Raw genomic sequence first — 17,711 nt, forward strand, 5'->3', positions numbered from 1 at the left:
GGATGGATCGTCTCATCTGGAATTGGATTCGCTTTTCTAAAGGATACCTGCGCTGTCGAGGGGCAATCCAGATGTTGGAATGTCCTCATCGAGGCATCCTAGCAAATCGACCCGTCAGAAAGCCGGGGCAACCTGTCTCATTTCTTCGCGGCCAGGTTACTCTGTGCCCGTGTTCACGGCCCACATGCTGTTACCAAAAGTGGCACAGGCTCCAGGGCGGAAAAGATAATCTCCCAACGACGCATTCTTCTCGAGACAACTTTGCTTCCAGAACTCGTTACGGGAATGTCAGGACGAGACACTACACGTTCGTATCCATTTAGACTTTTTTCTTGCTCTTTTGGGCATAGCAAACGGGTAAATGTTTCGTCCGCCGGAAACGAGAGCTTGCCTGTCGTCACACTGTTTCCGTCTTGTTTGGCCTTGGGTTTACAACATATTCCCTCTGCTCTTGTGGCAGAGACAAACAGTAGCTCAGAACAGCCTGGTGGGCTCCACCGATACAATTCGTCCTCTGGTGAGAGTTTTTGAAGACCTTCAGTTCCTGGTTGTGCTACACACAGCACTTAGCTGCAACTGTGTCAGTTTTTCCATCAACAGGGACAGTCTGCGTAGTTTCCAGGGACCGTTATCGATTTGAAATAAATAAGTAGACACAGATGCAAAACCGTAGGCGTTCTCACTGATTTCTTGCGTTCTCCGGAAACATCGTACATAACCACTTTATGCCCTCGCTTGTTTTCTGGAACTCTGTCGTCTGTTATGCTCAGGCTTTCGTCTTCGTCTTGGCTGTTACCGCCACAGGAGCTCGGCCGGCATATATCTGTCTTCGTGGCTACCAGCCTCATCGTATCCTTTTAGAAAGGCATCTGGAGCATGGCGGGCTCGTCAGGCCAAGGCATTTCCCTCTTTCTTTTGTCAACGTTAATTTTGGCTGTTGGGGAGACACCGTTCCAATCACCACTTATCGCATTTGCTGCCACAGGCAGTCCACATGGAACAACGCTTCTGCTAACGTATATGCCCGAGTGTGTAGACAGCGGGGCGACCATGAGGGCACTCCGGACGTCCCTCTCCCAGAATTCCGCCTTCAACGCATCCCACAAAAGTGATGTCAGAATGAACGAAAGTGCCAATCAGTAAGTTACGCAGCGTTTACAGAGAATGGGGAATGCAGAATAGCGAAATGGGTTTGAGCACAGTGTCGCAGCATCACAGAGAACGCGCATTGGCCTCATGCAAAAGGGCACTCCTTTCGAAAATATGCGACCAGTTAGAAAATCGACCAACTTAAACAGTCGAGTAGATGGCGGACACAAAAACGTACAGACCCAAGTACAGACGATACATGGAGAGTTGCAGCAACCGAAGCTTTTGTGTACGAGGTCACTGCCTAACAACGGAACCACCCGTGGGCTTTTAAGCGCTTCCTCAAGTGTGGAGACCGTATACACGGAAGCTACACCCACTGCCTTGTTTTTCTGCCTGCTCTCGTTGGCTGCAGGGGTGAAACGATTCCTCTGACCGCGCGCGTAGTCGACGAATACGCCGCGTACCGGACGAAAGTGATCTCTCTGGACTCTGCCAAGCACGCCGAACAAGCGGGCGAGGACGACTTTTTTGTACCAGTGCGCTGCAGCATCTCGGAAGAGTCTCTGAAGCGCGTAGGCGTCGACGTCATCGAAATGAGAAACTGCGAGATGGTTGGCGGCGACGAGATGAAAGCGGCGCTTGAAACAGATCCATGTGTTGCCTCTGTCGAGTATGACGAGGAGTTTTCCATCGACAGCCTGTACCCTCCCGAGGAACCGGCCGCCGACCAAGCAGACGGAGACGTGTCCGAGGCTTCAGATCCGTTGCCTGGAAGACGGCGCCTTCCTCTTGCATCGTCCCAGACGAAGCCGGTTCGAGAGCCCGTGACGTTGGCTGCAGCGGCAGAGCCTGGAGCGGGCTACTGGCGACACAAGTCCGGCTTATCGGATTCTCTGTATGACGTGGCAGACTGTGATCCTCAGCGTGTGGTTGCGGTCATTGACACTGGCGTGTCGTACACGCATCCTGCCTTGGCGAAGAACATGTGGGTGAACCAGAACGAGATTCCGGGCAACGATATCGACGATGACATGAACGGGTTTGTTGACGACGTCTACGGTTTCAATTTCCGAGACAACAGAGGCGATCCGATGGACGACCACGGCCACGGCACCCATGTGGCCGGCATTATTGGCGCGGTGAAAAACACGAATTCCCGCGTCAAAGGCGTCTGCGGCAGCACCAGCATCGCGGCGCTGAAGTTTATGGGCGCGAACGGCAACGGCTCGACGTCAGACGCCATTAAAGCTCTCAATTACGCGGTCCAGATGGGGATTCCCCTCAGTTGTAACAGTTGGGGTGGACCTACCTGGTCCGAGGCTCTGATTGCTGCGCTGGAAGCAGCCGAGAGCGTCGGACACCTCTTCATTGCAGCCGCCGGCAACCAGGGAAGAAACACTGACGAAATTCCCCACTATCCCGCCTCGTACCGCCTCTCAAACGTAGTAAGTGTCGCCGCAACCAACTCGGAAGACCAACTCGCCCCGTTCAGCAACCGCGGCGAGGCCACAGTCGACATCGCCGCGCCGGGAGTGAAGATCCTCTCCACGTTTCCCCCCGACCAGTTCCGCGAACTCTCAGGAACCTCCATGGCGACTCCCGTAGTCGCCGGCGTTGCCGCCATCCTCATGTCGCTGCCCTACAGAGATACCAAACAAATCAAAAGAGCCCTTGTCAACGGAGTTGACAAGATGCCTGCAACAGAAGGTACGCGAGAAGCCCGCGTCACGGAATCAGGCAGATGGAACACGGACGCACAACGGGACGAGCCAGAGGAAGGGCACTGACAAAGAAAACCTGTCATAGACATACACACATGTGTCTGCATACCCATATATATATGTACATACATATACATAAAAGGACATACTTGTAAAACGCTGAGACAAGAAAAGCGATTGTGGACATCAAGAGCATTGCATGTCCCTTTGTTGTGACACTGTGTGTTTGACTGCAGGTTTCGTCAAGTCCGGCGGTCGAGTGAATGCCAGCAGGTCACTCTCTTGGCTGGCGCTGGAGCTAAACTGGGGGAAAGATTTAAAAAAGCTAAAGGGAACTGATGAAGAGGCTGCTGAAGCAACAGTCGCGGAGGAAGATCGTAGCGCACAGACAGCAGCCGTGGAGCCAGTTGCGGCTTAACCCATCCGGTTGGGAAATGCCGTGAGTCGGAGAGCGTCACAACATACAGCCCAAAACGATTCCACGGCCCTTTCACAGATTGCTGTACACCATATGTGGCACCGGCAATTAAGATGAAGGAACGACAAACAAATGAAAACATATAAAGTATTCATTTTGCATCTGTGGCCAGATTAAATGTATTTTGTATATGTACTTGCATATACATGCATGTATATGCGCATGCGTGCATATATGTACATCTGTTCGCACGTAGATGTACAGCTGTCAATATTCTTGCATGTAGCTCCTTACATCTCTGTATCCGTGTAAACATACACACATGTATGGGCCGGATCTGAAGGGCAGGTAGAGCCACTGTACGGGGTTCAGTGGGCCTTCAATCGTTTGTTGCAAAACACCTGCCTCGGCACATGTGGCACAAAAAACAATGAAACCAGGTTTGTATGTATTGCCACACATGTCAACATGGCCCAACTGTTGTCGTTCATGTGCGCAAGAGCTTCTGCTGGTGCTCAAGCTGTCTCAACACGTTTTCCCTTGTCGATGGACTCTTCTAAATCGCATGTGTACATGGGCAACAAAAAAGGAACGGCAGACCCAAGTTCCGTGGAAATTACGCTGGAGTCTCCGGCGTAGTGGACACGAAAACCGTGTACGAATCAAGCTATTCGCTTTCGCTTCTGATACGGTGCAACGCACTACTTCTCTGGGGGACCTCATGCCTCATACAAATATGGTATATTTGTTCTGCGTAACGGCAAGCAAAAGGACACAGAGCTAATAACCGTTCACACGGGGGCCAGTCTGCGTACCCACGTGATTGCTGCCTTATTGAAATTACATGCCCAGAGTACGTCAGGACAGGACAGGTCAAAATATTCCGGGTTGTTGGGTTGCTGTGTCATGTGTATGCCTAGAAGGGGGTGGTTCGCGTGGCGAGGGTGTACGTCATCTCCCGAACGAGGGCACGTATGTCTACCTAACAGGAACTGTTTTCTACTAGAAGGTGTCCGAACACTTGATACAAAAACCGCTACTCAGTGCCCCGCTTGAGCTGTCGGTAAGGGACGCAAACAGTGGCATTTCTGTTGGAATGCGACAGCCCGACTAAGATAGCGCAAATGTGTATCGAGAAAACGAAACGTGCCAATTCTGTCACTCGACACAAAGTAAGCAGCACGCGCCGGCCAAACACTGACGGCGAGAATCACGTTAATCATACAAAAGAACGCTTACACTCGGTTTAAAAATGCCAAGATAACGAAACACACGGAGGAAAATGATGCGTTCTCAAGGACAAGCGGCCGTCTCCCCTTCGGAGGGAATCTCCTGCGGTAAGACACGCGGGAAAAAGATACGGCGATACGGAGGCCGTTCGCACCCATTCCGCAGATCCGCCTGTGAGCGGCAAATATCCTAGTGCGAACGAAGAAGAGGGATAGAGCAGGCTCAGTCTCAATCGAGATAAAATCCGCCGGGTGTAGTGTCTCGCCACATCGCATTTCGACACGCAGAGGGACGACGAGCACCTATAGGGAACGAAAATCTCACAATGCCTGAGGCTCCACCCCGGGAAGCCTCATCTGACTTCCTCCCACAAAGATCATTTGTAGCTTCGCAAACACAGCAAACCATCCATTCCAGAATCCTGCCGCAACGACACGAACGAATGAAACGTCAACGGGGCGTCCCCGGCTTCTCCCCCCCGGTTCCGCGCTGCGAACCTAGTGCACGTACACCTCCGTTACTCGTCGAGCGGACCACTAAGGTCGTCGCCGTCCGAATCCTCGTCGCTGTCGTCCTGGGGCATATTGGGACGCGTGCCCTCAGACGCGTCAGGATCATCGTCCAGGTCATCCCCCAAGTCGTCGTCTACGGGCACCGACTCGTGAGTCCGGTACGCGACAGCACTGAACCACCACTGCAGGATGACCATCGCCGCGACGAGGCTCTCTGGCCGCAGGCCCAAAGGCAGCCGGCCGATCTGCAAAACAAGAATCGAACCGAAACCGAACACACACTTTTATCGTAAACATACACACATCACGATACAGGATGTACACCCGCATGCATATATACACACATACGCATATATATGCATATAGAAAGATAGATTGATAGATAGATATTGACAGCGCTAAGATGCGGCAATGCATATGATCAGACAACTGTACGCATCCGTGCAGGTACCTTCGTATACAAAGCTACCTTAGATATGACCGTTACAGAAAAGGATAGCACATGGTGAGTGGTTCCCCTCGTCACACGTGTTTACAAATGTGCAGTTATATACGTTTATATAAATAGATTTACTTATATAATGAAATAAATATATTTATTTATATAAGTCTAACCAAGGCAAGCCCACACGAGCAGAAATGCAGAGTTCTACTGCAGAGAATTACACGCCCAGGTGTGACACTCTGTGCCCGCTGAGGGAACACGAGAATGGGAGCTTTTTGTTTTGCCACGATGGGTATGCGAATTGTATCGCGAATACACACCCGGCAATGCAGGGCGGGGAAACATCCAAAGGCACATACAGAGATACACACTCCACGGAGGCATGCACAGAAACAGACGCGGACCGTTGCTTGGCGCTTCGTCTCCTTAAAAACGCATTCCGCGTTTAGTGTTTTCCTACCGCAGTGAGCAACGCAGATGCGCCAGCGACGCCGAGCACCGCATGCAAAAGGAGAAGCCCGCCGGTCCACAGAAGAGTCCTCAAGGTCGGTGGACTAAAACGCTTCAGCTCACTTGCACCCTCTGTGCCCTGGAACACGAGAACAAAACACCCTCAAGCAGAACACAAAACGTTCATATACCCACGCACACAAACGCGTGCGACAGCCAGTTATATACATATATAGAGAGATTCTGACCAGGTATTCCATCAGCGTCTCCATCTTTGTGCATATGCGAGAATGAATATATATATATATATATATATATATGAGAATAGTGTATGGCTGCGCCGTGGTGAGTCAGGATCGTTCTCTCTACTCACGGCTCCGTTTATTTGTCGACCTACACATTTCGCTCATCCTATATGCATGCATATATATATATATATATACGTATATGCAAGTTGCACATCCATACAAACATGTCTATATATATATATATATATATATAGATACATGTGTATATACATATATGTGTAGAGGCTGGAGAGTGAGAAGAGGGTGTGAGCTAGGCGGAGCAGGAGAAGCGGCGAGAAACACCGCGAGAGAGGAGAAGAAACGAGCAGACGGATGCGAGCACCTGACACGGGAAAAGAACAAAGAGAAAGGTGACGCTGTGCGCAGATCGTACACGAAAGGGTACGGTTTCCTGTCTGCGTGTTCTCTTTCCAGGACGTACCATGTTGGTGTCAATTTTGCCCATGAAACTAGCCGACAAACCGAAGGCAGTCGTCAAGGCAGGAGTGATGAGCTTCGACGACGATAAACTGACGAGAGCCAAGGGAACGAAAAAGCTCCCCGTAGACCACACGCGAGCGATATCGAACCTGCAGACCACACAGTGTATTTACGCCTCACAAGACACGAATGTGTAACTCCAAGCCCTGTACGGAGACGTCGGCGTCCAGTGTTGTGAGTCGGCACTCTTTTCAGCGTCACATGAGCTCTCTTTCGTCAACGGGGGCAACTGCAAAAACAAGAGTTGAGGCAGGCAACCGAGCTTTCTTGCGATTCCCAGCAACAATGCAGCACACTGCACTCCGATGGGTATTCCTCGAATCGTTGGTTTGACAGACAGACACACACATGTATATACATCAGTATCTTTGCGAATGTTTTTGCATGAACTCTGGCCTGTCGCGCTCGTGTTACCTTCTGAAAAGTCCATCTCGGCGTTTGTCGTCGTCCTTGGCAATGTCACGAAACACTCCACTTCTGTCGCCCAGACCCATCATAATTTCCTTGATCTCTCTCGGCGCATCCACCTGACTCATGTACACCGGGTCTTCTTCGCTCGGAAAGCCGCTGCAGAGACGCGAAACGGGAACGAATTTTCTCCCCTGTCGCGCGTCAGCGTTGGCATGCAGAAACGAAGACTGCATGCAAATGAACGCCGTGCCTCATGCGCACAACCCTTACAGAAACAAATACAGAAATGCATACCTACACAAGCAATTGAACGTAAAGACTTTTGATGTCTCTACCAACCTTCCCAACGGCACCACATGCATGCGCCTACCAGCGTTCAACACGGATGTCTCATATCAAGCATCCGTTTAAATGTAAACGGCATTTCTATTTAAATATGTAGATATGAGTGCTGCTGAAGCGGGACACTCGAAAAGTACAACTACGCTAACGCACGGAACGCAAGTCGAAACAGGAAACGCACACACACAGGGACTGCATGCGCCTCGTTAGCCGGCCAGCTCTATCTCTTTCCACAACCACCCATACCTATATACACCTGACTGTATGCAACTGTACATGACTCTCTCTATGCATACAGGTATAGATGCACATACATATGCATACGCTGAGCTGAGAAATGAAAAGGAGGCGAACCCCCTCTTCTGTGTTCTCTGCAGTTGTGGTCTCCCACTTGTCAATGCAGGAAACACAAAAGAAAACGCACCTGTCCCAATCAATGTCGTTCGACGCAGGTTTCCGCCGGCCGAAAACCCAGGCGAAGAATTTGGACAAGCGGGAGCGCGACTCCTCGGTGTGTTGGTTCTCGTATCTGCGACAGACGTCGAGAAAATCGCGATTGAATCTTTTCGCAAAGATCTGAAGCCACGCCTCCTCCATTTTCCGCTGCTGGGTTTCGTCTTCCACTTCGCTGTGCTTCAGTTGGTACGCCTGTTGCACTTCCCACCACGGCGCCTTGGGCGAAACGCCCAACTCGCGATAAAAATCGAGATCCGCTTGAGCTAAAGAAGAGCAGGCGCAGAAGTGAAGACATCGAGGAACAGAAAAAGAAAACGGGGAGATCCAAGCGTGAAAAAGAGAACGTCTCACCCATATATATATATATACATACATACATATATATTACAGTCCATAGGTCGTATGTCGATATATATATATACTTATTTGTATATATACACATATGTTTTTGTGTGCGGGTATGGAGAAGCAGGTAGGGCAGAAGAGGGAGAGGATAAGGGCACTTCTTTGGAGTGTAGAGAGAAAGACAGAAGAGCGTGAGTGACGGTAGACCAGGAGAGGGAGGCCCCTAAGCCGGACGGTCCACGATTGCGAGAACTACAAGGAGGCAGGATGCATGAAAACAGAGTGAAGGCAAGGAAGTGAGAGTTGGCCGAGTACGGAGAGAACACTTGGAAAATATCGAGAATCAGACTTCACTTTCAGTTCGATTCCTGCACTTACTCAGCGTCAACGTAGGAAGCGGTCCTTCCTCATCCGCACCTAGGGCCCCTGGCGTCTGGGCAAACAAGAACGTTTCCCTGCCTGCAGTTCCCTCTCGGGAAGACGAGACCGTTTCCTCGACGGTTCTGCCGAGAGGGAGAAGCGGCGAGAGCAGGGAGAGGGCCGGAAAAGGAGTCGCGGGCCGCCAACCAGAGAGGATGGGCGAGGAAAAAGAAGAAAACACGAAGGAAGGAACAGAAGACGCGGCAGCGGCCAGCTGAACTGGAGCGCCATTAGCGGAGGCAGAGCGAGAGGGAGGCGATGCACGACTTCCGAAGAGTGAGAACGCGGGCTGAGACCCCGACGGACTCCCTCGCGTCGACGCTGCCTTTCCACAAGTCGAAGGAAGCGCAGAAAGAAACGCGACTCTTCTGCCGCGGTTCGGCCCGCGAGACGAAGGCAAAGACGTTCGCAGAAAGGCAGAGTGCATGGCGTGTCCAGGGAACGTCGTGATGGCCGGAGACACAGGGGGACTGCCTCTTCGCGATACGCCGAAAGCTGTCATCACGTGAAGAACCACTAGCGTGAGCAGAACGGGTAGAGATGCAAAGACGCGTCCTCGGGTGTATGTACACCCCGCTGTGGAGTGGACATACGCCCCACCGTTCCCCACGGAAGGGAGAAGCGAGGACGCTCGAGTGAATTTTGGGGAGCGCCGAACGAGGAAGACAGAGAGCTCGCTACGGCTTGCGGTGTCGTTTCGAATCTCATTTTGCAAAACGTCACGAGAGGAAGCAGCTGCCTCTGCGGCTGTCATTTCGCTGTCTTTGTGTCTTCTCAACTGTTTCTTCGCGCACATCATGGTCACGTCGCGAAAGCGTTTCACCTCCTCCCTCCGCTTCGCCTCCGATCTCCATAGAGCTGGCGGCCCTCTCTGGAGGTCGCCTCTGCGCGTCCGCCTCTCTCTGTCCCTTTGATTCTTTTCTCTTTTCTCTCTCGACCTCTTGGAGTTGCTGTCGCCCCCGCGCTTGAGTCTCCTGGGTGTGCGTCTTCGCGGCTGCTACTCCCGCTCCTCCTCCGGCAGCAGTTGTGCGGCGGAGCCTTGACCGTCAAGCGCCACGTTCTTTTGGAGAGAAGGAGAAGGCGTGAGAGAAAGGAAGGAACGGAGGCGGAGGCGACGAAGACGGAGAACGCCTGGAAGGCGAAAAACCAGAGGCGCACAGGGTTTGAAGAACGACAAAGGAAGAGGCAAGAGCGCGAGAGAGACGTCGCGCGCACATAAGTGGAGAGGAGGAAAAGGGACAAAAACGAATGAGGAAAAGACGGGAAGCTAGAGAAAGGAGGCAGACCTGAAAACGAACGAGAGACAAAGTGCGGAGAACGCCAGGAGACATGAGACAGGCGCTGCACGCGTGAGGACGCGTGTCCAGCCAGAAAGGGGGGGCAGAGAGAGAAGAAGAGACGCTGTGTGACAGCGGAGCGAAACAGCAAAACAAAGAAAAAGCTCGGAAAAACAGCAAAGGAAAAAGTGTGTCCTGTGGCGGAGTGTGGTCCGCTTCGCCGGCGCTCCGCGATTTACGGTTGGCGATCGAACGTCGCTTGTCTCTGCATGCAGCCCGTTGTGCATGCATGACAAAAACCGGCACACTTTCTCGCCGAAAAAAACCATCTGCGCATTTCCTTCGCTTCTTCCCTCCTCAATTCTCTGAACACTCCCTGGAGTATGTTCCTTGTCACTTCTTCCGGAGCGTTCTCTTCCATATTGACCGTTTCGCTGTTGACAGCTCCGCACACCAGCCGTGGCCTTCAGCTCGGCTTCTTCCGCTCGTCTTCTTCTCTCTCTTCTTCTTCTCCCTCTTCTTCTTCTTCTCCCCCTTCTTCGTCTCTCTCTTCTTCTTCTCTCTCTTCTTTTGATGTCTGTTCTCTTTCTCTCTCTCCCTCCTCTCTCTCGTCTTCCGCTCTCTCTTCTTCTTCTGTCTCTTCTTCCTCTCGCTTCTTCTCTCTTCTTTTGTCTCTTCATCTTCTCCTCTCTCTTCTTCTGTCTCTTCTTCTCCTGTCTCCTGTTCCCTCTCTTCTTCTTATGTCTCTTCTTCTTCTATCTCTTCTTCTTCTCTCTCTTCTTCTTCTCTCTCTTCTTACGCTCTCTCTTCTTCTTCTCTCTCTTCTTCCTCCCTGTCTTCTTCCTCCCTCTCTGTCTGATGTTCTGTTCGCTGGTCTTTCCCGACGCAAAGGAGTCGTTCGACCCCCGGTCTCCCTTTCTTCCCTTCTTCCTCGATGGAGGATCCTGAGCGGTGGACCTACGTTCGAGGCAGACGAGGCCGTGCGTCAAGACACCCGGACGATGAAAGCGTTTCCCTCCCCGGGGGGACCATCGCGGCCCGAAGCGCATGTGAAGACGGCGCCGCAGGTCTGCCCGCCGCGTTTTCTCCCGCAAAAGGTGGACAATGTGGAGAAGCTGTCCCAGGAACAGCCGGCGGAGAAAGGCGCGCACGAGACAGGAGACGCCGGCCGGGACGAAGAAGCGAAATGCACCCTGAAGAAGTGGAGGCTGCAGTCCAAGAAAAAATCCTCGAGTGCGCACGCGAGGTCGAGGCCTCCGAGTTCTGGAGCCGGTGTAGAGACGCTCTGGGACGCGCGACCAGATACCTTCGAGGCGGCACTTCCGAAAACGAGACGTGTGCACCTCCTCGACCTTGTGGCGGCCGTTTCTCCCTCGCATCTTCTCTTTCTGTTTCGGCCTCTTCTCTGTCTTCTTCGGCTGCGTCCGAACTGTCTGTGACATCGGCCTCTCTTCCGGCCGTGTCGTGTCCTGGAGTGTTCCCCCCTCTTTCCTCCCCTTCTTCGCCTCCTTCCCAGGGCGTGTCTGAGACGCACGGCGCGTCTGGCTCTGCTTGCATTGGCACACGCGAGCACAAAACGAGTGTCGTCGGGGAGGAATCCTTCGAGGAAAAAGACAAAATCGACAGCGTCGCCTCTAGGCTGCGCGGTGCGTGCACGTTGATTTGCCTGGGACTCGGCAGCCCGACGGAGTGTAGCGACACCGCGAGCTGCCGGTACCAACTGGCCTTGGCGTTGCTGATTCAGAAGGCGCTGGGTGTTTCGCCGTCCCGGTCTTTTGTTGCAGATCCTGCGATGAATGCAACAGATTTCGCCCTCCTCAAAAACATCGGATTCTCTCCTCAACCCGTCACCCCTGGTTTGGTCCTCCCGCGAGGCCTGACTACCCTCGCGTTTCCTTGTCCTTGCCGGGCCGCCACCGCTGCCGCACGTTCCGCTTCTCCCGCGTTCGCCTCTGCGACTTCTCCTTCGTCCGTGGCGCCTCTCCGCTCGCCTCCGACTTGTCGTTCTGCCTGTGTCCCCTCCGATTCGTCTCCGGTTTCACCCGCTCCCTCCTTGTCATCGGCGGCTCGACCTTCTGTCGGGGATCCGAGTTCTCCTCTCGCCCTGTCTTCGCCTGGTGCACTCAACGACGACTTCTTCGTCTTTCTTCTGCCGCACTGCGACGCGGATCTGTACGGCAGCGTCCTGAGCGAATTTTTCTGCCTCTCACCCTTCTGCGCTTCCTGCCGAGGCCCCGGATGCCTCGCCTGTCGCCGGTGCATGCAGCGATGCCTGGGCGCCTCGCGAGAAGAAAGCGTCATTGCCCAGAACGACACGGCGGCGACAGGCGAGACACTCCCGAGGGACGCGCAGAGAGAGAACACGGAGGCGAGAGACAAGCAGCACGCGACTGGTCACAAGCCTGTACGCGATCTCCGGGAAGACGGTCAGTGGGGACAGCGCGATGGAGAGGAATCGGAACTTGCCGGAAATCCTCGAGAGGACGGCGCAGCAGCCGAGGATGAAGGGCGAAGGAAGGTCCAGCGTCTAGGACAAGCGAATCTTCGCTCCCGTGCACAATCTTTCCTCCTTCTCGGGAACGCGTTCTCCTCGTACGCGATGAGGCGTCTACGCTTCGAGCCGTTCGCCTTCTCGCCAGTCGCCCCCCTAGAAAAGGATGGTCCTTGCGAGGAGGCTGGGACTCAAGCAAAGGAAGGTGTCTCACCTGCGTCGTCTTCCTCGTCATCCACTTCATCTTCTGCTCTTTCCTGGCCTTCTGCTGGTTCGGCGCTGCTGTCTCCGCTTCGCCCCGCCCACGTTGTGTTTTATTTGCGGGATCGCCTCCGCGAATCGCCGCTGGACGGCGCGGCCTTCCCAACGTACCCTCGCGCGTTCAACGACTTGGCCGTGATGCATGCAGACCTGGAAAAATTCCCGTCTTCCTGCTCTGCATTCTGGGAAACGGTCGAACGCGACCGTTCCAGGGCGGCTCTCGAGAGCGAAAAACCTAAGCAGAGAAAAGCAAAGAGACGGCCAAAGTGCGAGACGCCCCAAGACGGCCTTCCCCACCTTCGCTGCTGAGGAGCCTTGTTGTTCGCCTCTCGGTCTTCACCTTTTTCGTTTCCTCCTTTGTCTCGTGTCTCCGCCCTTCAGCCAGCGAGGTGACACAGGCATCGGCCCGCGCCGCTCCCTCAGCTCGCGCAGTCGCTCGCAGAGAGCGGGGTTTCCAAGGGGGGAAAAAGCGCGTCTGTTCCGTTCCTTCCTTCTCTCGTCTGGTTTTGCCTAGTGCGCGTTCGACGGGTTGCGGTACAGCGGGTGTGCAGGCGTTCGCTCTGACTCGAACGCTTCGCTTTGAGTCGGTTGGCGGCCTCGTCATTGCTTTGGCTGCAGAAAACGCTGTTTCCCCGCTGTTGGGTCTAACTAAACGTAAATTTCACAAATCCGTCGAAGGCCGCTTCGCCCCTCGCCTCGCCGTCTCCAGCGTTGCGCCGCTCTTCGCCTTTCCTTCAGGTTCTGTCCACTCGCGCGTTCCCTCCCTCGGCTGCCTCGTCGTCTCTTCTTCCCTCTCTCTGAGCGAAACCCTTTAACCCCCACCCAGTCGACGCCACAGACTCGCCAGCTGCGAGGCCGATCGTGCGACAACTTCTTCGGAGACACCTTTGCAAAGGGGAAACGAAGCAAACTCGCTCCTGCACGAGAACGTGACGCTGCGGATAGTCTAACTTCTTGCGTCAACACAGTACGGTTCTGGCCTTCTGGAAAAACACTTTTCCCTTTCCTCTTTCCGGGGTTTGCACAAATCGCTGCTACCTACGCTTGCGCCTCGCTCACCATGCCAAGACGACCTCTACGACTGAGACACCTCAGCCCCCTAGAGATTCTTGGTTTTCTCGTGTTTTTTGCTTCGTAGAAGCGTGCTTCGTTCAGCCGGAAACGCCACCCGGACAATGCGCGTGTCCACAAACCGAAATACCCTTCTATCACAATTGTCGCTGGTGATCTGCCTGCACATCGCGACACTTCAATGCAGCGTCGTCTACCTCTGTTCATAGTGTTACGCCTCACGAGATTTCGCTGGCTTGCCCCCAGCCACGTCGAAATGATACTGCAAGTTTTTACCTACAAGATTTTTCGTCCGATTTTCTTTATTTTTTTCCTCCAGTTGCCACGCATCATCTCCACAGCACGTCTGTACAAAGCCAGCAGTGCAAGTCTGACGGTTCGCACGCGAGCGCTGTCTTTAGAGATGTGCAGAGAGAGGCTACACCTTGCGGCGGAGCGTGCGCGCCGTTGATAGTGGAAGTCCCGCTATCGAGCGTGGTGGGTTTGGCGGCAACGCGCGGCAGGAAAAAAACGCGGAAGTCGCGCACACAACAGAGTCCTCGCGTGTCTCCGTGGAGCCAGGGCGTTCTTGGCGACACCGCGTGGACGGCGGCAGCACTGTGACGCAGGCTTTGCTTCGCCGCTGTTGCGGATAAAGAGAGGCGAAGAACCCGCGATGGATTTTGAAAGATTTGTGCACCCAACAGGGCGAGAAAGAGACGACCCAGAGCCCGAACGACAAAACCGAAAAGAAACTGCAGCACGAGAGAAGAAGAAAGATCAACGGAAAACACGAAAGCGGGACGCGAACGAGGGCAGGCACCTCGGCACGCACACACGTACACCTGCAGTTGCCCTTGTTTCCACATTCCACAGGAGATACGAAGGAACCCAGGTTTCGGATGTTCCCTAACCGATGCCCCGCGTGAGAGGCGACGCTTCCGACTCTCTCCTCTGCGGAAAAACGGTCGGCACGACAAACTGGCCGCGCCGCTCACCGATTCTTCCTACGCTTCCACGTTCCCCCTGTGAAGCCTTCCGTCGCACACACACTTCTGTCGACTTGTCTCGCTCTCGCCTACGAATGAACGCTCATCTCGCGCCCCCACGCCAGGTGTACATACACCGCGCGGCTCAATGCGCCTTTGCTTGGCTTCTTCCCACATTTTCGAGAACGCCTCTCTCCTTATTCCTTCCCAGCCGCCCCCCTCCATTCTGGAGAAACGTTTCCCCTCTCTGCGCGCGCCTCTCAGCTTGGAAGGTCGACGCGCTTTGTGTCGAAGAGTTTCCCCAATTCCTCCTCCGAGAGGCTCTTTCCCCACCGGGCGTGTCTGCCGTCCTGGAGCGCGAGGAGCTCTCGCGTGGCGTGTATGTCCAGCACGAGTTTCACGAAGCGCGCGAGGCGCAGGTGAAGAATCCGCAACTCGCTCAAGGACCACGACTGACTGCTGGCGTTGCCCGGCCGGTAAAAGCGCCGCAGGAAGGCAGAGAGCGAGAGCAGTCGCCCTTGCGACGCTTCCAACTCCGCGAGAATATCTGCCGCCGAGACGTGGAGAGGATGTGAGGCCAGCGACTTCTGCAGGTGGTTACAGGCAGGCACGCGCGGCAGGGGTGAGAAAAGGGGGAAAGACGACACAAAACGAGTTGAGAACGCCCTTCTCAACGATAGAACAGGAGTCGCCGGAGCACTGTCTCTCTCGCCAACTCCCGGAACCTCAAGGAACAGAATGACGCAAGCGACGGCCTTTCGCTCTCTCGCGAGAACGGCTTCTTGCCATCCACCATCTACGTCTTCTCTCTACGCACACTCATATCGATGTATATAGTATATATATATATATATATATATATATATATGTGATTGTAGATGGCGAGGCATCTTTGCCCCTTTTGGAGGTTCCCTGCAACTTCCCCTTTTCCACGACTTGGGTGAGTTTGCGACTGCTTATGTACATATAGATAGATAGATAGATAGATAGATAGATAGATAGATGTAGAGCTACAGATGCAGATATAAAGAGAGACTAGCAGATACAAATAGGTGGTTGCACAGTTTCACATAGATAGAACCTTCTAGAGAGAGGGATCTACATACAGAAATCAGCATAGAGACGATTGGCCTTCTATGTGGATATTGATACGTACGTGGATTCCGAGAGACGCACGGAGATGCAGGCTGCCGCGTTCTCTCGTTTCCTGTCTTACCCTGGCTCCGGTGATGACGCTAACGACGTCCATTTCCACGATCTGTTTCTGCACACTCGCCAGTTCCCCTTCCATTTTTGCGAGCTCCTGGCGGCGCTCCTCCGTCGACGGCACCCGCAGCGGCTTCAGCCCATCCAGGCGCTGGTCGTCGTTCGGATCGAAACCCTGTCCCAAACGCAGATGGCTGATGACGACAAACCACACAAACGATGCCACAGAGCCGATGGCAAGAGAAATATTTACATATATATATATATATATACATATACTAGAGGAGGTTTGCCGCATGCGCGATGCGCATATACACATGCAGATACTGCTACGGCGAGATGTGCTTGTATGGAACCAGACCGTATGATGCTTTTCAGGTATGCATATATAGATGCAAATGTACTGAGTGTATGTCAGCGTGCGCTTCCGTTTACGCCGAAGCCCACTCGCAGATACGGTGAAACATTAAAGTGCGAAACAGGGTGCACCAAGGTGAGCAAGTCTGTACACGACTGCGTTGCTTGGCACTTCCCGGTGTTTTCCAGGCGCCTTTGCGTTGAACGTGAGACAACCAGGTCGCACCGACGCGTCTCCGGGCTTGGCGCAGCTCCAGCGCCTCGCTGCTCTCGACGGGGATGCATGCAAACCAAAGATGAAACACCCCACACAATCATACACCAGCCAAAACCCCTGAGGCATATAAATATCTACAAGCAGACAGTAGGCAAGTGGGGAGACCGGGACGAGCCGATAGAGAGAAACGGAGCGATGGAGATGGCGATCCAGACGGTGGCGCACGGATGCAAACAGATACAAATCCCTATGCATATAAATAAATATATATATATATATTGTGAAAAGATGTGTGTATCTTACTGTTTGAGAGAGTATCTGATGACTTCGGTTGCATAGCGCAGATAGAACCACCTCGGGTAGTAGGCTTTTTCTTCTGCAATTCGCGTTCTTTTCACACACGGCTTCTCGTAGGTCTGGACCAGGAGCGTGAGTTTGTGGACGTTGTTTCTTCTGCCCCAGCGCTGGACTTCGGCGAGCGCGACTGCCGGCGCGCTTCGGAAAACGTGGCGGTAACAAGACATTTTTCAGACGAAAGAGCGCGGACGCCGGGACACACGGAAAGAAACAAGGCAGAGACGAAAACGGAAAAACCCGGAAACCGGGAGATGATTCAAGAGCAGAAGGGGAAGAAGACTACGCAGAAGGGGAAGGAGATGGCGCAGAAGAGGAAGGAGATGGAGAATATGAAGGATAGGTGAAGAGATAGCACAGGAAGAGGAGCGGATGTGAAGTGGACGGAGGCACCGGCCTCTTGCAGGATCTACATCGTGTTGAAGAAAGGATGCGGAACTGTGGAGTCATCACACGCGCACGTTAACGTTTGCCTGGAGGCGCCGCGTCGGCTTTGCGAGCAAAACGGGGAGGAGACGAGCGAAGCGCCGACACAGGAAAAAAAGCGGAGCCGGTGGAAAGAGGCCACGAGGAGAGGGGAAGACAAATTAGGGATTGTCCACTGCAGAAGACTTACGAATGAAGTGTATAGAGAGAGAAAAGCTGTAGCGAAAGGCCTTCGGCGATATGCATCGGCATGCGTACAGCTACGTCTGTATATATAAATAGATATACATTCTTGCGGATCTGGAAGGCACATGAAAAAAGGAATGGCGGGAGAGAAGCCCCTATGCCACGACTGTGGAGAGAGACGAACGCCCGCAGAAGAGGGTTTCTTAAGCCGTATGTTCGTGCATGCAAAACTGCGGTGATGGGTGAGAACAGAAGCGAGGAAATCCC

At 53.5% G+C, this 17,711-nt stretch overlaps 4 protein-coding genes across 4 annotated transcripts; 2 read left to right on the forward strand and 2 right to left on the reverse strand.

Annotated features, from left to right (window-relative positions):
* Nucleotides 1-1,119: 1,119 nt before the first annotated feature.
* On the forward strand, nt 1,120-3,231 carry NCLIV_064900 (hypothetical protein; the record flags this gene model as incomplete). Its single annotated transcript, XM_003886041.1, has 3 exons — nt 1,120-1,139; nt 1,505-2,799; nt 3,050-3,231. The coding sequence occupies 3 exons, from the start codon at nt 1,120-1,122 to the stop codon at nt 3,229-3,231; spliced, it is 1,497 nt and encodes a 498-aa protein (XP_003886090.1).
* A 1,747-nt stretch (nt 3,232-4,978) lies between these two features.
* Nucleotides 4,979-9,057, reverse strand: NCLIV_064910 (conserved hypothetical protein; the record flags this gene model as incomplete). Its single annotated transcript, XM_003886042.1, has 6 exons — nt 4,979-5,218; nt 5,879-6,007; nt 6,598-6,745; nt 7,071-7,223; nt 7,834-8,128; nt 8,589-9,057. 6 exons carry the CDS (start codon nt 9,055-9,057, stop codon nt 4,979-4,981), a joined length of 1,434 nt encoding a protein of 477 aa, XP_003886091.1.
* A 1,784-nt stretch (nt 9,058-10,841) lies between these two features.
* NCLIV_064920 (conserved hypothetical protein) lies at nt 10,842-12,968 on the forward strand (the record flags this gene model as incomplete). Its single annotated transcript, XM_003886043.1, has 1 exon — nt 10,842-12,968. The coding sequence occupies one exon, from the start codon at nt 10,842-10,844 to the stop codon at nt 12,966-12,968; it is 2,127 nt and encodes a 708-aa protein (XP_003886092.1).
* A 1,990-nt stretch (nt 12,969-14,958) lies between these two features.
* NCLIV_064930 (conserved hypothetical protein) lies at nt 14,959-17,002 on the reverse strand (the record flags this gene model as incomplete). The annotated part of the gene is made up of 3 exons (XM_003886044.1): nt 14,959-15,285; nt 15,915-16,098; nt 16,782-17,002. The coding sequence occupies 3 exons, from the start codon at nt 17,000-17,002 to the stop codon at nt 14,959-14,961; spliced, it is 732 nt and encodes a 243-aa protein (XP_003886093.1).
* Nucleotides 17,003-17,711: the final 709 nt, after the last annotated feature.

The sequence above is a fragment of the Neospora caninum genome, chromosome XII, assembly GCF_000208865.1.
Source record: "Neospora caninum Liverpool complete genome, chromosome XII".
Lineage (NCBI taxonomy): Eukaryota > Apicomplexa > Conoidasida > Eucoccidiorida > Sarcocystidae > Neospora > Neospora caninum.